Raw genomic sequence first — 22,546 nt, forward strand, 5'->3', positions numbered from 1 at the left:
AAGCACTGGAATTTCAGAAATTAATAGAGGTCACTGGGGTGCATAAAGGGCAACATATTACCTACTCCAGATTGGTTAAACGAGTGCGAGAAATGTGGCCAGCGCGGTGCTTGCAGAACAACCGGATGCCACTATGGAGAGGATATATGACATCTCGGAGGGCGGTCATGAGATATCCTGCATATATGAGCTGCTAGGACCCAAGGTGGGGAAGGAATTGGTCCAATTGAGACAGCTCTGGGAGGAAGAGGCGGGAGAGCCCATGTCGGATGGGCTATGGGAAAGAGTCCAAAGATATCATAAGAAAGTGTCCCGGAACGCAAGGCTCCAGCAGATCCAATTATATGTCACACATAGAGCATATCTGACCCCCAGTCAGATCGCCAAGTTTGGGGTACGGACGACTCAGAAATGCCCTAGGTGTGGGGACAAAGAAGCCGGGATGTTACATATGTTCTGGGCTTGTCCGGAGGTGGGAAGATTTTGGTCGGAACTTAAGACACACTTGGAAGGCAAAGGCATTACACTGGAGGTGGAGTCGGCCTGGGCATGCATGCTGGGGGGTTTCCCTAGGCCACGTAACCTGAGGCACATTAGCAAGATGAAAGACTTGGCATACATCCTGGCTAAACAGAGGATAGCAATGTGCTGGAAGGCAGCCCATAGACCAAGGATAGAGTTATGGTGGGCTGACTTCATGAAATGGGCAGAGGCAGAAACGACTGCTTGGTTCGAAGCGGTCAGCAGGGGAGGAGAGGAGGAGGTATGACACCTAATTGAATGGAGGCAGTTGGTGGCACCCCCCCCAGCCAGATCACAGTGACGACGAAACAGATCATATGATGATGATAGACCCGCCTGCAGAAGTGCAGGCTGATGATATGGACATAGTGGCTCAAGTTAAGGGAGCGGGACTGAAGGACGCAATTTGTAATGCTATGTTGTTAAACCTGAACGTGGAAGTCCCAATTATTGTAATGTTTGGTGTGTTATAAAATAATAAAAATGTTTTTTTTAAAAAACTATGTCACATCTGCCAATCAGACTCTATGTCTGTGTCACATGCATCCATGGCGTATCACATTTGCACACATGTCAAACACACGCACATGTATGCCATGCACGTACATGAAGGTGGAACCAGCATCCATGTGTCACACCACAACCATACCACAGTACATACACAGAAATGCAAACCGGTGTGCATCCCCACATGCATTCGTGCATCATGCATTTGAACACATACACCATTGATGTGACTCACACACAACTTGGCTCACATGCGGCAGACTCATGTCCCTGCACATACACATCCATACATGGGGCTTTCCAGACATATGTCCAAGCTGCACACTCCTGGCTTACCTCAAAATGCATTGCGTCCAATCAGTACCCATGGACACTTACCGCTCGACTCCAGACGGGTCTGCCTCTGAAGGACCTGGAGGTGGAGCGCTGGGCGTATACGTTCCAGGACTCATCTGGTTGTTGGTAAGGCGGACCCGGCACCCCTATGCATGCGCTGCCTCTAAGAGGCGCCGGGCCTTGCTGAGGGTTCTGGACCTGAAGTCCTCCCAGAGCTTCCGGACATGTGCCATGTCGCGGGCTGCCACCCCTTCCACGTTGATGGCAGCCATGATGTCCTTCCAGATCCTCTTCCGTCCTTCATTGTCGGTGCGTGGTTTTCCAAAGAGGGCATCATAATGCACCAGGACTTGCTCCACCAGGATACCAATTTCTGTGGCACTGAAGCGGGTAGCCCTCTGCCTCTCTGGCTGGGGGTTGCCAGTGGTCTCCGATGGTGTTTCCCCCGACATGGCAACCCCCGGGGCAGGTGTGGGTGGGCAACTGGGTCCTGGTGCTAGACTGTGGAGCGATGGAACTTCAGTCGGAAGTCTTCTATTCCAGCAGGGGTGGTCACAGCAACTGGACCCCTGCAGGTGGCTGACTTGCAGACACCAAATAGCAGGGCACATGGCCAGCAGGCAGGCAGCAGCAGATGGCTGGTGGGAGTCGGCTCAGGGCTCTGGGGGGCAGTAATTCGGCCTTCTGGGCAGGAGCGTGGTATTCCGTGTTTTGTTGCGTGGCCAGCTCGATACGGAGTAATTTGGCATGTGAAAAAACTGCACGTCAGCGTGTAATTCGAGGAAAGGCCCTTCGTGCTAAGCGCGTCTGTGACATGACACGCGTGGGTGTTTCCCTCAGCACGGGTTAAAGGTGAGCAGGGCCAGCAGTTCGCTGTATGTGCCTTTTGTGGAGACTGATGTGTGTGTTGATACTTTGTGTTGTTTCGCGCGCCATAACAACTTCACAGCGGATCAAGAACGTATCTCTTCTTTTGGCGGGGGTATTGGCTACACGTGTTTTTCATTATCACGCTAGTCAGACGGTGAGTCCCGCATGCTATTTTCTCCACTGCAGGTGCCCTTGTGTATCGCGTACCCGTTTGAGGTCATAGTAGCCTGCGTGTGCCACGCGTATGTGTTTTTCATGTTCCCTGGGTTCCCTGGGGAATTAACCTCCCCAGGGAATTAACTTCCCTGGGGAGGTTAATTCCACACACGTGGGCTACCAGGGGTTGCATGCACAGTTTTACTGCAGTTTTGGGGTGCCTGAGCGTTGCGTGACAAGTCACTTTATCACCGGGGTCACATACAGCCTTGCAGGTGCAGGGGTGCTGTAAACATCTAGTACCCCACCCCCTTCACCCCAATTGCCCAGGACAATTGTGGTGTACACCTCCCATTGGCACTACTACATCTGTGCCGGCACTACTCCATCTGTGCCATGGTTGGGAGGCCACGAAAGGGGAGGGGCGCCTCAGCTGGGCGTACGCCACGTGGCGGGCGTGGTGAGGGACGTGGCTGGGCTGACCAGGGAGTAGGGGGACTCCAGGGTGTCCAGGGTGGCTGCAGTGGGGGAAGAGGCAGGGGTGCGCCACTTCGGCACAATGTTGTGTCACATGTTGGTGCAGTGATGCCACCACCCCCTGTGGCTCCGGGAGATGCAGCTCTTGCATCTGGCACTGGCGCCCATGTGACCCGGCAGTCCGTTTCATCAACTGCCACGGGCCCAAGATTAGTGGTAGCTGCAGGTGCAGCTGTGGACACCACCACCCAGGCTCAGGGTCTGCCAGCGCATGTTGCGTTGGCACCTGAAGAGTCCCAGGAAGATTTCCAGGAGGTCAGGAGGCACACCATAAGTGCATGCAGGGCTGCCCTGACCTAGGCACGTGGCCCTGGGGCAGTATTGTCATCTGCTGCCCCGAGCGGCAGGGTGTTGGCAAGTGCATGGGCAGATGCAGCCAACAGCACCCCGGCCGTGAGTCTACCATCCAGGACAGTCCCGGTCAATTACATTAGCACAGCGGATGTTGCTGCGCAGGGTCCATTACAGGGCACCCAGCAGCCACTGACACAAGTCAGGGCTTCCATCCTTGTTCCACCTGCCACTCCCTTGGTTCAATCCACCAGCGCCGCTGCCCATACTGACCAGGGCGGCATTTGCCAGCCAGGGTCCGGAACACTGCTCAAGAGGAAGGTTGCATCTGCAGCAGAGGCTGTGACCCCAGACACGGCTCCGGCACATCGAGGAAGAAGCCTTTCTGCTAGCAGGAACTGGACTTCCTTGCGGGCTACGTGTCGGAACACGACCGTGATATGCTAGTGGGCCCGAATTGTCACACTACGGCTGCCCAGCATTCGACCCACTGGAAGCATGTTGCGGAGGGTGTCAGTGCAATCGGACATGAGGTGCGCACAGCCCAGGAGTGCAAAAAGCGTTGGGATGACCTCGGACGCTCTGCTAAGCTAAAGCATGCCTCTTATTATAACATGACTCTGGATGCTGAACATGTAGAGCAGACGGGGACTGTCCTCGTCATCACACCTGCACCCTGCTCACATGCTAGTGACCCGGCTGCCCCGGGTGCCCCTCCGGTCCATGTTCCAGCTCACTGGCCCTTCTGCATGTAGCCTGCGTGTCTTTCCACTCAGCACTGGGACTATGTCATCGCATGACTGACGTGGATGTGTCTTCGGCCTGCATGCGGGTACTCCAGGTAGACATGCTCCCTTACCCTCCAAACCCCTGCACCCCAATTTCATCATGGCACTGGTGGGTGTCATGGTGGAGTACTGCAGGGCCTGTTCAACGCTCCTGTGTACATGCACACTTCCCCCTGCCAACCTGCCAGACACATACAGTGGGAAACATCTTTTGTCTTTGATGCAGGGTGTCTCACTCGGACTGTGCATATGGAAGATGCTCCGCTGGGACATGAGTGCCCATTCATGCTCCATGTGCATTCCATGCATGGCCCTATGTGTCCTTGCCCGGATGATCATTGTAGTACGTGTCCATGATGACATACATTTAATGGAATGTGATCATCCATTCCATGCCCACTCTGGCTCAGTCCTGCATCACGCACAAGTTTAGGGTGTGAAAGTCTGTGTGGGACCTCCCCCTGTTTCAGGCCCCCTGACTATGTTCAACTGGTGTGGTGGCTTCTGCACACATGGGTCTACTACTGAGGGTTCATCATGTGTCCTGCTTACTGTCCCATTCTCATTTGGTGTGTTGTCAGTTGACTCAGATGATGCAATTGACGCAAGTCGACACTGTCTGGCAATACATTTATCTGGTCACCCTTTCACTGGCATGCAATGCCTCCCTGCATTTTCACTTAGGGGGGTGGGGGTGGGGGGGTGGTTTGCCTGTAGGTATGCAACCCATTGCGTGCACATTGCACGTGATGCCTGCACTTACCCTTACACTGCCTTCATGTTTATTGATTGACATCATAATGTACTTGTTCATGTAGATAGTGGGTAAGGTACACATGTTCTGCACTGCATCAACCCACTTCTGAGCCGTGTTACTCTGTTCTACATGCCTACTCACTGCTGAAATGTCAAAGTGACCTGGCATGTATGGTCAGATTTTCATCCCTTCTCTGTCATGAATGCCACGGGCACAGGTGCATCCTGTGACACATGTACTCAGTATTGGAACACCCTAGTGGGTATTTAGCAAAGTTGATTGGTCAATGTGCGGCCTCAACCAACTAGTATGGGGCGCAGATTGAATGTAGCCTGCTAATCGGGTTCTAATGACTGTGGAGCTGCCTTTACGTGTGTATGTGTACACTTTCTCATACATCAAAGCAAGCAGCGTTGTAGCTGCTTGCTTTGCTGTATTGGATGCTCTTCATGTTCACAATATAGGTGTATAGGGAAAGGGGTGTTTAGGAACACTTTCACATGTACCTATGCAAGCAGCTTCACGTTGTGTAGTGCAACATTGCGGCTACTCACTTATGTGTGTGTGAAGTGTTCATTTACACATGTGTCTTCCACAGCTTTTTTGTTGACTGAGTATTATGTAGTTGATTGACGTTAATGCTGGTGAGATTTCAGCATTGCACACGTTATGTTCAACTGGCATAATCCTCAAGGTGCACTGTTGTGCAGTATGTGTATGCCCAGGCCCACTTAGCTAATATGGTGGGGCCTGGCCGTGCAGTATTTACACACAGATTAATGGAATAGGACACATTCATAGCACAATGTGCTCAATCAGGCCCTGAGAGGTCTTCAGGAGGCTTCATGGCCTGCAGCTCGGACCGTACTGGTCGTTATGGTCCCTCATGCCTGGTTGCAGGCCCTTGCTTTGCTCGGGACATTCACTATATGTACATGGCCCATGACACCCGGTACAGGCCGAGGTGCAGATGGATGAAGCTATTTTGGTGATGATGGTTTAGTGATGCATGTGTACCTGCATATTACGTGCGTCATTGTCTGTTTGGATCCACTTGCAGCTGTGGTCAATTTGCAGTTCTGACATGCTTATGGTATGTGCCATCTCTTTGTTGCCATTTGTCTTTTCTGCCTGTGACATGTGCCTGACCGAGGTGGTGTCTGATGGAAGTGATAAACTTCATGTTGTACTTGTGTAGGCTTCGCTATTTGGACACATCCATTTCTGCATTTGGGATGTGTTTGCATATCAATGCCACTGAATGCATGCCGAATTCTCATTTGTGTGCGACATGTCTGATTCATGTGTTGGCTGTGGATGTGATGTCTATGTGGGTTATGTGCTTCAGACATGTGTACTCATGTTTATTTTTTCTACTTTTCAGATGATGACACAATGGAGGCAGAGGATGGTGATATCAATCCAGACACAGGGTTGCTATTACACCTTTTAAGTCAGAAAGTGAGCAGTACGACGACTTATCTCCCACATAGGTCGGGCCGTGCAGGCTTTGAGCCCATGGAGTTTTTTTTTAATCTCAACATCATCGCATGTGGGTGTTGAGGTGTACCCTGTACCTCCCCCTTCCTGGGTGCACTCCCCTCCCCCCCCAGGTCGTATGTGGCCATTTTTTTTATTTTTATAGTTAGTTTAATTAGTTAATATAGTTTAAATGGCTTGTCTATTGTGCATTCATGTGACGGTGTGGTGCTTTGTGGCTTTTGAAAGGATCCACTGTCTGTTCCAGCTGGGCCCTTCAAGCTTGTCTCGTGTATGTGTTTGCAGCTTGGGGTCCTGACTCACATATGCCACTCCTGCTTCCCCTATCCATGGGCTCGCAAGGATGGTTCGGTGTTACAACCATTTACACAAGTGCATTGGACTTTCATCATATATGTGGCCTGTCTGCTGCTGTACTTAACACCCCTAGTGGGGATTATTATTTTTTTCTCCATGACACGTCTGCAATCAATTTTGGTGAGTACATTATTGAAATGTCCATGTAGTGATGTTGATTGTGATGTATGTTCTTTTCTTGCCTGTACATGTGCTTGATGTACTTCATGCTGTAGACAGTAGCCTGCTCCCTTTGGCTGTCAAAGTCACACTGATGGTGGGAGGAGGTCGGATGTAGGTCTCAGACATGTCCCAGTGACAATCAGCATGAAGACACACACACAGGACACTTTCCGGCATTATTAAAAGCTTTTATGCCCTTTCTGCAGGAAAAAGAGCCTCCAGACTACCTTTCCCAGCAGACACGGGGCGAAGAACTACAAAAATCTGGCCACGTTGGGTGGAGCACACGAGCGCATGCATGCGCAGGCAGAAGCACGGGGCTTGTGCTTGGATGTCCGACAGAAGCAGACGTGTTTCCAGGAGCTCCAAGCAAGGTGAGCAGCACGAGGGGCCACACCCCAGCCAACCAGTGCTGGGGAGCTTGGCCAGGAATTGGGCAAGATGCACACAGCACAGCAAAGCCGTGTTGATGACCAAATGCCAAGTAGCTTTCAAAGTTGTCAGGGGCACACGCAGGGGGCGTCGCCCATATCCTCGAGTCCCCCCTGCTCCATAGGAGCTAAATTATTAGTGCAGTAGCATTCCTAGGCAGTAACTGACACAGTGCACGGGGGGCACCCAGCGACGCACAGACTCGAGTGCAGTGCATATCATTTGCATGTGCAAATTGACAGGTGCGCTGCCCATAGAAATCCACGGCTGGCAGAACACGACTTGTACTGAAGTCGCACCTCACCACACGCGTTTAGCAGCTCACCCAAGGACCATTCTATCATGTGTGATTCTTAACACATTGGTCTTCCATTAACCGCGGGGACACGTGCGCCTGCCTTACTGCATTGACAGTGTATGAACCATCACGGGGGCAAGCTAAAGTATACGAACAAAGCAGCAGACAAGAGTGTTTGTTTGTGGAGAAGTCACTTAGTTTGAGGCATGAATGGTGTGCGTGTGTGTGGTGAAAACACACACAGAATAGTAACTCACGCTCTCTTTGCAGCATTGAACTGCTCCCGTTACCGGACCTGAGAGTGCGCAGGTGGGAGGCCACAACTCACCCCCAGAGATAAGTCTATTTGGCTTGCATTTGACCCATTTTGCACAATGTGCATGAAGAACATGGTTTCTCTGATTGCGTATGTGCTATTGTCAATAGTTGTATTTTGTATTTTGCCTACTTTCCCTTGCTCATCCAACTCCCCTCTCCTGCCCCTCTTTCCAGTTATCCTGAATACCAATGCCTATCCAAACAACGGATCCTGACCCTTTTTCCCTGCTGGGGTCTCGGAGGCCTGTATAAGTTTTAGCTTGCAGGCGCCCAGACCACGGAGGGGGTGGTTGGTTTGTGTCACTCCTGCGCCTGGAGACCGGAGCTGTGACACTACCCATCAGTTGTTGCATCCTCATTGTATATTGTGTACTGAAAATGCTACATTCTATCATTCAGGGGTTACCTCACACTTGGGTGATAATCCCTCCTACCAAGTGAGGATATCATACATGTGTACAACCAAAGGAAGGAAAAACAAACCACTCTTAATATGATATTCTTGATGTGTCCTCTAGATAAGGTGTCAAAGTGCAACCATTTGGAACTAATAAAAAAAAAACCTAAAATTAAATTTTTTATTCATTTTCCAATTTTAAACACACATCACAGACATTTTAAAAAAGCATTTATACATCACAGGAATTTCTGTATCGTAAAATGATTCCACCTCACAAATTTAAAGTCACAAATCACTTAATTCCCAAACATCGGTGGCAGCTCAATTCGTCTTATTCCCCACCATGTTCCAATAGCCCAGCTTATCTAAGTTTCTGTCCTATATGTTACAAATCAATGGACATTCTTCAGGGGCCGAAAAGTTGTCTTGTTCTTCAAGTGGATCTTTTCTCATTCCTTTGACACCAGATTTAAGTATCTAAGGACACATGAAAAAACGCACATTACCACATGGGCATCTTTGGTCAACAAGTAGACGTAGCCAATCCCTAATCACCCATAGGGTGGACAGATATACAATCTTTAATATACCTGTACCATTAGTCCGAAGAAATAAATGTCTTCTGACTCAATAGTAAAGCCAAATCTTGCTCTTCACCTTTCCAATAGACGGGGAACTCACTCGGAGTATCAGGTACCTAAAACCAATACACAACACCTTAGTGAATGGCCATCTTGAACATCAATAGTTACCTCTAAAAAGGCCACAAACCCCCATGAGCATCCCATAAATCCAAATGCAGCTTACCCTGGGGTCAAGAACTTTCACATCTTCATAAGCCACTTCAATCAAAAAGAAATTCTTCCATCATCAATAGTTCTATGCTTCACGTAAATCTAAACGAGAAGTAACACCAAACGACAGATCGTAATCCATTAAAATGATCCATTGGTTAACAGAGATCTTCTGCAAGTGAAAACCACAAATACAGCCCCTTATCTTTGTCTTAAATGACCACGATCTTCAACCATGCCAGAGTGTCTAAAAATATCTTGGAGTCGCAATTAAACACCACCAAACCGATGGTACATCACAGGTGAAGTTCAAACCTGAACCTATAGGAAAAAGCACACACAAGGAGGGCAACAAAACCCCCGGGGCTCTATTAATCTCCCTATTAATTCAAACCCACGACTCAGGCTAATCATAATCACATGCTGGCTCCCTAGACACTATGCCAATGTACAAACATACAGCAGAACGTACGTACTGGCCGCGGTTCTCCATTTATGAAAAGACTTCTTAGTCTTCAAGTGCCGCAATGATGACGTCATTGCGTCAAATACAACGTGATGACGTTGCACGTCACGGTAACTAAGCAACGGCAAACGCTCCAATGCAACAGATGGGCTGAAAACTACGCTACATGCATGAGAACAGGCATTCAGTTTTTTGTTGATGCTACCACTGGTGGCAAGCATTTGTGTATGTCTTTGTATGTGTGGGAGGTTGTTGGTCAGTCATTTCATCTGATTCCATGTCAGGCGTGATTGTCTTGGGCCGCTTTCCATTTATCACATGTCACTTTGTATGTAATTGGTCATGTGTTAGGCTTTTGCTGTTGCATGCCACGTCATGGTGTGGCAGACAAGGGTGATGTGGGCTGGGAGGGTTTGGGTGACATACCAGTGATTGTCATGGCCTGTTTTGCAGGGGGGTGGTGTGATACACACCTTGCATGTGTTCCTTTTGGTCACACAGGATTGGGTATGTTTAAGTAGCTAGGGATGCACACAATGTAGCACTTCCGTGGCAACATTCTCTGGGTGGTAAGGTTGTGACAGTTGACTGTCTCTTTGTCATCATCGATTGTCACCTGGTATGTGCCAGGCCTGTGTGCACTCCGCAGGGTTGGAAGTTTAGGTGAAAAATGTGGCCACAAGCTGGGTCCGGACTGCCTCGCCATGTGCCTTTTCCCCTACAATGGGCAGCGCCTGTTCCTGTGGTTGGGGGTGTGGGGGCACCACCATGTCCACCAGTACGTCCCACCGTGTTGCAACATTGTGCAGGACACATGCTGCCACAATGATCCTGCACAATACTGGGAGTGCATATAGTAGCTGACTGTCAGAGCGGTCAAGGAAGCGGAAGTGTGACTTGAGAACTCCGAATGTGCGCTCCACTATGCCCCTGTTTGCAATATGGGCAGCGTTGTATCTTACCTCGGGTGGTGTGGTGGGGTTCCGGATTGGCGTCATCATGTGGTTGCTCAGAGGGTAGGCACTGTCCCCTGGGGAGGTGATAATGGTTTTCATTAGTTGGGTTTGTTTATTTGTCTGTGTGTGACATGCATGCATGTGCACAGGCATTTGTACTCCCCTAGGAGCCATGTGTCGCCATGCTTCCCAGCTTCCAAGGCCCGGCTCAGGGCGGACATTCTGTATATGAAACTGTCATGGGTAGACCCAGGGTAGTTTATATAGACAGAGGTGATGATTCCCTTGGCATCGCATACAACCTGCACGTTGATGGAATGCCAGTGATTGCGGTTTCGATAGATGTGCTCAGTGGCCCTAGGTGGACGCAGGGCCACATGGGTGCAATATATGGCACCGAGCACTTTGGGGAAGTGTGCCACCCTGTAAAAGTCCTGGACCACGGCCTGCCTTTCTGCGGATGTTCTGGGCATGTATATGTGCCTGCGAACTGAGGGGCGCGCAGTCATTATTGCCAACACCTGGTGTAGGCAGCATGACTGCATGGCCTGTGAGACCCTCCCCCCCCAGACTATGGCAGTTGTCTGCTGAAATGACCCAGTGGCCAAAAAATGCAGGACATTGAGCACCTTCTCCAAGGCGCTCAATGCTTGGGAGCACAGGGTGGTTGATGTAACGTCATCTTCCCACTCCCTGACCAGGTCTAGAATGATATGAGGTGGAAACCTATACCTGCCATAGACCTGGTCGTCAGGCATCCCAAAAAGGCTGGTCCGGGGCAAAGAAATGCGGGGCCTAGCTATTCTCCTCCTGCGGTGTCCCACTATCAGTGCTGCGACAAATGGGGCATTCATCGTAGCTGTATATACGTGTTTGTTGTGTGCGTGGCGGACGTGTTGACGCCTGTGCGCGTCTTTTGGCGTGCACAGGTTTCCCGTATTCGATTCCATGAATACGTGTTTGCGTGCGTGTGGGCGTTCGTGTATTTCCCTGCAGTACTTCCCCAGTTACGCCTTCTTTTTCACGCGCTGTTCCCCATTTCGCGTGTTCCACCCCCTTTTTGGTGTGTGCGCCGACGTTGTGTTTTCGCTGTGCGTGTTGCCTACAGCGTTCAGGATGTTGCTGCGACGTGTGCGCCCGTGTGTACCACGCTCGGATTTGGCACACATCCCGGAGTAAACACGCGCAGGCCCTTCCATGAATCGCACGTGTGTGCTTGCTTTTTCACGCTTGCGCCATGATTTTCGGCACACATTTGTTCCATGAATCGGCCCCTTAATGTCTTGTTTTTCTGCTATTGAACTAGGAGGTAAAAAATAGTAACATTTTACTTGGCACATATCCCTACTTCCTCCACCTTTATCCTTGTAGTTCCTTATTACCCCGTCATGTCCACTCCATCAGAGGAATATTGTTTTATGGAACCAAATGATTGTGACATGGTAAACTTCTTGATTTCGAATTTTAGAAACTAAAATTGTAGTAGAGCTAAGTAACTTTCAGGTGATTCTTTAAATGTATCATATATTATATCCTTGCCACTGTTAGAAGTTCTTGAAAAGATGTATGGATTGGTTATGGTAATTGTTGGATTATATGAAGAATCCTCAATGAACCAATATAAGAAGAACTAAAAAAAGTATAATCATCAGGGGATCAGAGGTGTGGTAGAAGAATGAAGGCGCTGTACATCCAATCCTCTCGGCTGCAAGATTCATCCCCGCTGAGTGTCCATTTTTTAAGAGAAAGGCCCTCGTATGATCAAGGGGTGCTCTGCTTTGATTCTATTTCCAGCATGGTATATCCCTTTTAAAAGTTCAAACATGCCCCCAAGGAACTTTCTGAATCATTTGCTAATGCTCACTGTTTTTAACCAGGCAGTTGAACAGGCTAAGCGACTTGTGTCCAACATACAATGGGGTTGGAAAGCGCACACAGGTTGCCCTTTTATTGCACTTCTTCAAAATAAGCAGAGAACACTAAAGACAATTCTAAAATGTCAGTCACCTGTAGGTTTTCATTATGCTATTGCAGATGGATTTAGAAGCAACTTGAAACTACATTACTGAACAGGGTTGCAATACGTTATAGAAGCTACTGCCAACATACTGCTATTTTAATGTGACCTGCAAATTCCAGAAACGTTGTGGAGTCATTACTTTAGCAAATCATTCACTGCTTTCTCAACCATAGCTGCAGCTGGACAACTGTAAAGGATAATTGGGTTCCCAAACCGGACATTTTGCAATTCTGTGTTCAATATAAAATAAAAATGACCCTTTAAAATATGCAACCAAGTACAACATTTATAAGAGTACACTGGTTATTTCAGATTAAATACTCTCCATCCACCTGGCATGTCACTACTCGAAGGGTCCAATGCAAATACAAAGCATCCTTTTGGACATCATTTCACTGACTGGGATGAAAAATCTATAAATTAAACATTTTACTATGGTGACAGAAGATACACAACACATAGGACTCACAGTACATGCATAACATCACAAGTCTGTTTAAATAGTATCTATAACATATCTGGATGTAAATTTTGAAAATCTAAAGGACCACAATTCTTACTTACCAGACTGGATGCAGTAACCTCACTATACAGAAGTCCGAATGGTACAATAAGGAAATATTCTTGTTCAGCACTAACTCTGACCTAAAGGGAAGACCATATAATAATGATAATTATAAGAGTACATCTTGTAAAACTTTCAGTACATTGATGTAAAGGTTTCTTGTGGGTGTCAGAATCACAAACATGTTATTTTTCCTAAATTACAAATGACAACATTTTCTGTTTTCTCTTGGAACCAACATATTCAATTGTAGTACATGTATGTACGTAAGCCATCTTGAGAAAACACCTTATATCTGATTCATCAAGCAGTGTTGGGTAATGTTCTGCACTACATGTAGACCATTACTTTTTATTAAAATTATTTTTATTATTTTGTAACAACCAACAACAAAACAATATAGTTACATGGTATGTCACATATTACTGCATGAGGATCATTCCCTATGAACTTCCCAACTCCCCCCCACCCTACCTATGCAAACTTCCACATTATTTGTTGTATCCATTGTCTCACAGTTTGCCTCCTGTGCATCTTCTAGTACAGTGACTTTGGCCAGGGTCACTGTCAAAGCAATCCATTGCTGTATGTCTGTGCCCAGATGTTGTTTCTGTTCTCTTAATGCCTTTTCCCACACGCCAGTTTCAGCTGCCGACCATTTCTTTAAGTCATCCCACCATCTAGCCACACATGGTCCCTGTGCATCCTTCCATCTCATAGCTATGCTTCGTTTGGCTAGTATATACATTAATCTTTAAGTTTGTTCAATAGTTTGTTCTTCGAACTCCTCCTGTATCTACCTAGCATGGATGCCTCTGTAGATTGTATATCCAAACCTATGCCGCCTTGGGCCGCTTTAAGAGCCACCCCCTCCCAAAACTCCTGTATCACTGGGCATCCCCAAAACATATGTGTCATCCCCGCTTCCTCTCCTCTGCATCTACGACATTCTTGTTTACCTGCACACTTGAATTTTGCAATTGCTGCTGGTGTGAGGTATGCTCTATGTGTGATATAGAGTTGTATCAATTGCAGTCTGGTATTTCTGGAGACCTTTTTATGGTCTAATACTATGGCGCCCCATTCGCTATTCCTGAAATCTTCTACCCAATTCGATTTCCTTCTCCCTTTACACTTTGGGGGTAATTCATAGAATTCAGCGCACAAGTGGCGCACGCGGCAGGCGCACAGTGTGCGCGTACGACAGTCTGCGCCAGCCGCGTGTGCCAAAATCCATTTCCGCGTATTCATGGATTTCAATATCCATTACCAGCCGTGGCGCAGAGTGGTGCAGCGACCCAGCAGCAGCGCCAGTTACGCCCCCAACCTCTCCCCGTGCGCCATGCACAGGGCACAAATCCCGTTCATGGCGCACCGGCCAGTGGACCAGCATACAGCCCCCCCAACCACGAAAATGTCTGTAAAACTCCCCGTGCACCCCTCCGAATACATGTACACCCCTGCGCGGGGAGTGACACACGCGATTGGGCCTGTGCAAGCAGGTTACGTATATTACTAGGGTTCGCGTGGAGTTTCACACGCGATTGGGCCTGTGCGAGCGGGGTACGTGCATTACTGGGGTTCGCGGGGAGATTCACACGCGATTTTGCTGTCAGAGCGGGGTACGTATATCCAGTGGGGTGCACGGGGAGTCCCACACGTGAATTGACAGTGTGGGTCCTCCCAGGTGTGCCCTCTACCCACTCCACCGCGCCTGCAGGCAGCCCACACCACAGGGGACTACCCTGTACCCCTGGTCATGTTCCACACGCAGCCCATCCACCATGGGCATGCCCCCCAGCCAGCCCACATGTCACCTTGCATTAGTGATCACCAACTCATGTCCCCCAGCACCCCCACCCACCCAGCAGTGATGGGCACCTGCCAGCAGGCCCCGACTCATGTCCCCCAGCACCCCCAGCATTGACGGTCACCTGCCAGCAGGCCCCGACTCATGTCCCCCTGGAACCCCCCACCCACCCAGCATTGACAGCCACCTGCCAGCAGGCCCTGACTCATGTCCCCCAGCACCCCCAGCATTGACGGTCACCTGCCAGCAGGCCCCGACTCATGTCCCCCTGGACCACCACCCACCCAGCAGTGACGGGCACCTGCCAGCAGGCCCTGACTCATGTCCCCCAGCACCCCCACCCACCCAGCATTGACGGCCACCTGCCAGCAGGCCCCAACTCATGTCCCCCTGGACCCCCACCCACCCAGCAGTGACGGGCACCTGCCAGCAGGCCCCAACTCATGTCCCCCTGGGCCCCCACCAACCCAGCATTGACGGGCACCTGCCAGCAGGCCTTAACTCATGTCCCCCAGCACCCCCACCCCCCTCCAGCACTGAGGCTCAAGCCCCGACTCATGTCCCCCCAACACGTCATCATGATCCACAATCACGTGCCTCATGGCCTCCCAAATCCCACCGCACGCCACCCCTGTGCAAAGACCCAACCAAGTATCCCATTCACCCCACATTGAAATGCCCATTACATGATACAACCCAAATGGCAAGAATGTACATCAACACATGTCTGTCACAAACCCACAATGGGTGCTGGTGATTGTGAAAACCTACACCGTAACATGCATGAAACCAATGAGAGAATACCACACATCAAAGTAATAATACAAAATGTATTGGACAGAAAAATGGAATGAAATGAAAACATGAAAAAAATGTATCAAAAAATATAAAATGCAGCATGTCCAAAACACAAACAGAAAAACATGAAGCCTGAATCCAAATCAATCGAAATGAAAATGTGTCCAAATTCTCCGGCCAACAAATCAAATCCAATGTAAACGGAAACAGTAAAATCCTTTGATCCATGGTGAGAAAAATTATAATAGATAAATCCACTGTTCAACTATGTACAAAGAAGTAATCCAGGGTCGATGAGCCCAACGAATGAAATGAAACCTAGCAAAAAAAATACCTAATAAAGAACTATATACAAAAAGGCGGGGCATAGTCCAAGCACCCCAAATGAATGAAAAAGATAAAGGAAACCTAAAACTACAATCTATATACAATGGCGGCGGGCTAGTCCAACGGCTCACTTCCCGATTTCCCGGGCCAGGGCATCATCGAACTCCTGCTCGATGTCCTGGAGGCGTCCTCTTCCACGGCCGAGAGGGTTCGCAGGGACGATGACATGTTGACCTCCAACTCTCTGCGAATTGCCTCAAAGCACTCGGCCCGCCTCAGTGCCTCTTCCGCCCGCCGCTGCTCCGTATCCATGGCGTGGCCCAACTGCTGCCACACAGAAGACACTTGTAATCCTGGGTCCTCCTGCCCTCTGGCCGATGCCTGCCCCTCCGATGTCTATGGCCCCGAGCCATCATGGCTCCCACCTTGTTGCTGCTGCTGCTGCTGTGCCTGTGCCCCTGCTCTTGCTGCCTGCACGTCCTCCTCTGGCTGGGGTGCAGTTGTTGTGGTGGCCACCCCTGCTGGACGTCTGACTCGCGACTGTGGCAAGGATGTGTCCTCCACCAGCCTGGCCGCTGGGTCAGAGGCAGCTCCACAGGGTACCCAGGTGATACATGGGTGGGAAGGAGGGATGGAGGACTGGCGCGTTGGGTGTTCAAGTGAGGAGGGTGTCGGAACAAGGTCCAGCATACGGAGGAATACAGCCCTGGTGACCAGTCCCAGTAGGTCAACGCGGTCAATGAGGCATTCGAGATGACGTGCAGTGTCTTCACGAAAACACTGCAGGTCACCTCACATGCCCAGTTGACGCAATGCCATCCCACTCAGGACAGGCTCAACCCGGTCCCGGATAGCCACGTCCGCAGGGAGAGGAAGGCCAGTTGTTGTAAGCAGATCCCCTCCCTGAAAACGGGTCTGGACGTAGGAGGCATCCCTGCTGGTGCGGGATGATGCAGTCACAGGATCGGGGACAGGATTACACACAGGCACCTCTGCGGCGGCCTGTGCTGCCTCCTGTCCCTGCCCCTGCACTGCCCCACTAGCACTAGTGGAATCCCCACCTCCAGACCCCATGTGTGTCCCTTCCACGGCCTCCTCCTCTACCAAACCCCCCACCAACCTGGATGACTCCGTGCCATCTTCCTCCGTCGGACCCTGTGGGGTCTCAGTTGCCCCTTCTGCTGCCGAGGAGTCCACCTCCAACCTCTGCCTCTTAGACCTATCCTCGGCAGCTGCGGCCTGGGAGGTGGCACCAGACTCCACACTCCCCAACAAGATGGCAACCTGGGAGGGGAGCCGGGCCTTGCGTCTCCGGTTGGTGGTGCGATCCCTGCCGCTTTGCTCCACAGCACCCTCTCCGCCCTCTTCATCAGTTGACGCTGCAGACAGGGAGAGATAGAACACAGGCATCAGGGCATACACACATGACAGTTGTACATGAGTGTCAGTGTCAAACTTCAGACATGGCATCACACTCCCCAACACACATGTCATTTCAACTCACAGACATGAGCAATTCAACAGCAATATTGCACCAGGCAGCATCATCCATACACAAACAACAGCACGAGCAGCCGAAGGTGAGCCTGATGTCACATGAAACACGGGGAGTGCACAACACATGCACACAGGCCACCACACTTGCATGCATGTGTACATCTCCACCAACTGTCGTAGTGATGAGATCACCATCCATGTCACATCTGGCATTCAGCCTTCTACATGTTGTCAGTGTCACATGCATCCATGTTGCATCACAGTTGCACACTTGTCAAATACACACACATGCACATGTACACAGTGCAGATACATGCAGATGGAACCACTATCCATGTGCGACACCAAAACCATGCCACCGTACATACACAGTAATTCAAACATGTGTGCTCCCACACCTGCATTTGGCCTGCATGCTTACCAATACATACACCATCCATGTGTCTCACACATGAGGACTCACATGTGTCAACCTCACGCCCCTGTACATACACATCCATACATGGCCCTACAGAAACACAAGTGCAACCTGCACACTACTGGCACACCACAACACGCACAGCGTCCAATCAGTATGCATGTACACTTACCGCTCGACTCCAGACGGGTCTGCCTCTCAAGGACCTGGACGTGTAGCGCTGGGCGTATGCGTTCCATGACCCTCATTTGGTGGTCCGACAGGTGGCCCCCGTGCCCCTTGGCATCCGCTGCCTTCAAGAGGCGCTGGGCCTTGTCGAGGGTCCTGGACCTGAAGTCCTCCCAGCGCTTCCGGACATGTTTGAAGTCGCGGACTGTCGCCCCGTCCTCGCTGATGGCAGTCACAATGTCCATCCAGATCCTGGTCCGTCCTTCCTTGTCGGCGCGCGCACTTCCAAAGAGGGCATTATACTGCCCCAGGACTTGCTCCACCAGGACACCAACTTCCCTGGCACTGAAGCTGGTGGCCCTCTGCCTCTCTGGCTGGGGGTTGCCAGTGGTGTCAGATGGTGTTGTGGCCGACATGGCAACCCGAGAGGCAGGTGTGGGTGGGCAACTGGGTCCTGAGGCTGGGCTGTGGAGCGATGGTATCCCAGTCGGGAGTCTTCAGTTCCAGCAGGGGTGGTCACAGCAACTGCACCCCTGGCTGACGTGATGGCAGCAAATAGCAGGGCACGTGGGCAGCAGGCAGTCAGGCAGCAGCAGATGGTAGGTGGGAGCGTGCTTGGGGCTCTGGGGTGCAGGAAAATGGCCTTCAGGGCAGGAGCATGGTCTTCTGTGTGTTTTCGCGTGGCGAGCTTGATACGGAGTGATTTGGCACGTGAAAAAAGTGCACATCAGCGTGAAATCCGAGGAAAGGCCCTTAGCGCGTCTGTGAAGTTATGCGTGCAGGTGTTTCCCTCGTGATGGGTGCATAGTGATTCAGCATGTGAAAAAACTGCACGTCGGCGTGTGAATGCGTGTAATCCGAGGAAAGGGCCTAAACGCTTAAGTGACGTGACGCGCGCAGGCTTTTCTCTCAGCACGGGTTAAAGGTGAGCGGGTCCCAGCAGATCGCTGTACGTGCCTTTCGTGGAGACTACTGTGTGTGTGTGTGTTGCTACTTCGTGTTGTTTCGCCACCATCACAACCTCACAGCTATCAAGGACGTATCTCTTATTTTGGCGGGGGTATTGGTTATGCGTATTTTTCTGCATCGCGCTAGTCAGACGGTGAGTCGTGCACGCTATTTTGCCACTGTGGGTGCCCCTGTGTATCGCACCCGTTTTCGAGGTCATAGGAGCCTGCGTGACCCACGCGTATGCGTTTTTCGTGTTCCTGGGTGCCACCGCGTACTGCGGGAGGTTAATTCCACGCACGTAGGCTGCAGGGGTTGCGTGCACGGTTTTACTGCAGTTTTGGGGTGCCTGAGCGTTGCGTGACCCGTCACTACATCACCGGGGTCACATACAGCCTTGCAGGCGCAGGGGTGCTGTTAACATCTTGCATCCCACCACCATCACCCCAATTGCCCAGGACAATTGTGGTGTACACCTCCCATTGGCACTACTCCATCTGTGCCATGGTTGGGAGGCCACCAAAGGTGAGGGGCGACTCAGCTGGGCGTACTCCTCGTAGCGGGCGTGGTCAGGGACGTGGCCGGGGTGACCAGGGAGTAGAGGAACTCCAGGGTGTCCACGGTGGCCACAGAGGGAGAAGCGGCAGGGATGCACCACTTGAGCACAATGATGTGCCATGTGTTGGTGCAGTCATGCCACCACCCCCTGTGGTTCCGGGAGATGCAGCTTCTGCATCTGGCACTGGCGCCCGTGTGACCCGGCAGTCAATTTCATCAACTGCCATGGGCCCAAGGGGAGTGGTAGCTGCAGGTGCAGCTGAGGACACCACCACCCAGGCTCAGGGTCTGCCAGCGCAGGCTGCGTTGGCACTTGAAGAGTCACTGGAAGATTTCCAGCCGGTCAGGAGGAACACCGTAGGTGCATGCAGGGCTGCCCTGACCGAGAGACGTGTCCCTGGAGCAGCAATGTCATCTGCTGCCCCGACCAGCCGGGTGTTGGCAACTGCAGGGGCAGATGCAGCCAACAACACCCCGGTTGTGAGACTACCAACCAGGACAGTCGCGGTCAATGACCCTGGCACAGCAGATGTTGCTGCACAGGGTCCATTCGAGGGCACCAAGCAGCCACTGACGCAAGTCAGGCCTTCGGTCGTCCTTCAACCTGCAACTCTCTTGGTTCAATCCACCGGTCCCACTGGCCATAGTGATCAGGGCGGCATTTGCCAGCCAGGGTCCACACCTCTATCCAAGAGGAGGAAGGTTGCATCTGCAGCACAGGCTGGGACCCCTGACACAGCCACGGCCTCCTTCACGTCAAGGAAGAAGCCTTTCTGCAATGAGGAAATGGACTGCCTTGTGGACTACGTGAAGGCCCACAGCCGTGACACGATAGTGGGGCCGAATTGTCATACTACAGCTGCCCATCGGAATACCCACTGGAAGCATGTTGCGGATAATGTGAGTTCATTCGGCCATGAGGTGCGCACACGTGCCGAGTGCAAGAAGCGTTGGAATGACCTCAAACGCAGCGCTAAGGCCAAGCGTGCCTCTAATTACAGCATGACTCTCGTGACTGGCGGTGGGCCACCACCTGAGGAGGATGACCTCACTCCACACGAGGCACTCGTTGCGGAGTTCATACCAGAAGAAATGGTTGAAGGAGTGGGAGAGATGCAGGACTTTGATGCCCAGTCCAGTGAGTGTTGTAGCATGTATGTCCAGCCCATGTGTGTTTTGCCTGTGTAATGTGTTGTGCTTGACTGCCACTACATGCTATGTGTACATGGTTCACATGTGCTAGTCATGCAATGCTTCACTGGTGCATGCTTGCAGGATGGTGTACATGTAGAGCAGACAGGGACTGTCCTCATCACCACACTTGCACCCTACTCACATGCTAGTCACCCAGAAGCCCTTCCGGACCATGTTCCTGCTCTCTGGCACTTCTGCTCGTAGCCCGGGGTGGTTTTCTTCTCAGCACTGGGACTATGACATTGCATGACTGACGTGCATGTGTCCTCTGCCTGCATGCGTGTACTCCACATGGGCATGCCCCCTTGTCCCTCCACCCCCCCTGCACCTCAATTACACCATTGCACTGTTGTGTAACTTTTTGCGCTACTGCAATGGCCTGTTCAAGCTTCCTGTGTACATGCTAACTTCCACCAGCCAACCTGCCAGACACATGCAGTGGGGTACATCCTCTGCCCTTCATGCAGGGTGTCTCACTTGGACTGTGCAGATGGCAGATGCTCCGCAGGGACATGAGTGCCCATTCATGCTCCATGTGCATTACATGCATGCCCCTATGTGTCCTTGCCTGGATGATCACTGTAGTACGTGTCTTGAACGAGCAACATTTCATGGGATTGTTTCAGCCCTCCCATGCCCACTCTGGCCCAGTCCTGCATCACACACATGTTTAGGGTGTCACAGTCTCTGTGGGGCAAATCCTCCCCCAGTTTCAGGCCCACTGACTCTGTCCAACTGGTGTAGTGGCTTTTGTACTACTGAGGGTTCGTCATGGGTCCTGCTTACTGTCCCATCATCATCTGCTGTGTTGTCAGTTGACTCAGAGGATGCCATAGATGCCAGTCAACACTGTCTGCCAATACACAGGTCTCTGTTCAGCCTTTTGCCACCAAGCAAGGCATCCCTTCATTTTCACTGAGGGGGGGGGTTTGCTTGTAGCCATGCAACCCATTGCATGCACACTGCACGTGATGCCTGAACTAGCCCTTCCACTGGTTTCAAGATTATTGATACACATCATGAAGTACTTGTTCATGTCGATAGTGAGTAACGTACACATGTTGTGCACTGCATCAACCCGCTTCTGAGCCATGTAACACCGTTCTACATGCCTACTCACTGATGCTATGTCAAATTGACCAGGCATGCATGGCAGGTTATCTTTTGTGTGTGACATGTCTGCTTCATGTGTTGGCTGTCTGTGTGATGTCTATGTGTATGTGTGTCATGTGCTTCTGACATGTGTACTAATGTATTTTTTCTCTCCACTTTTCAGATGATGACGCAATGGAGCCAGAGGATGATGGTGTTGTCATGCCAGGCACAGGGTTGTTATCACAACCACAACCCGGCACAACTGGGGGTCGTGGGGTGGTAGTCCAGGAACACCCACGTTTGCTTCAGACCATCTTGTCTGGTTGACTATGATTCCAGCCCAGACGACCACTCTGACAGCCATGTTGAGTTGGATGAGCATCAGGTCCAGACGTCATGGGTGAGTGATTCTGATGTGGACACTACTCTGTCCGCGACACCTGCACTGAGGGGCGAGTGGTGGATCGGGACACAGGGTCACCCTCCAAACCAGTCGCTGATGTGCCTGGGGCATCACGTAGATGGGGGCATGTAGTCATGCAGCCGCGGGCGGTGCCAAGCCAACAAGGACGGCCGGTCCTTGGGTACCGCAGGTGTCAATCCCAGCAACACGGTGGCCGTGCGCCACTGAGGTATATTGAGTGGGAGCAAGACATGACTGCCAATTCAGAACGTCAGGGGGCAGCACTTGATAACATCGC

At 51.0% G+C, this 22,546-nt stretch overlaps 1 protein-coding gene across 17 annotated transcripts in view; it reads right to left on the minus strand.

The window, feature by feature from the left end:
* Positions 1–22,546, minus strand: part of LOC138516732 (alpha-adducin-like) — a 1,440,750-nt gene that overhangs the window by 1,015,867 nt on the left and 402,337 nt on the right. For all 17 annotated transcript variants that reach the window (XM_069632078.1, XM_069632071.1, XM_069632077.1 and 14 more), the window contains exon 5: positions 13,032–13,112. In XM_069632078.1, the coding sequence (XP_069488179.1) occupies positions 13,032–13,112 (81 nt within the window). The remainder of the gene's footprint in view (positions 1–13,031; positions 13,113–22,546) is intronic.

The sequence above is a fragment of the Ambystoma mexicanum genome, chromosome 6q (genome assembly GCF_040938575.1).
Source record: "Ambystoma mexicanum isolate Mex_15411 chromosome 6q, UKY_AmexF1_1, whole genome shotgun sequence".
Lineage (NCBI taxonomy): Eukaryota > Metazoa > Chordata > Amphibia > Caudata > Ambystomatidae > Ambystoma > Ambystoma mexicanum.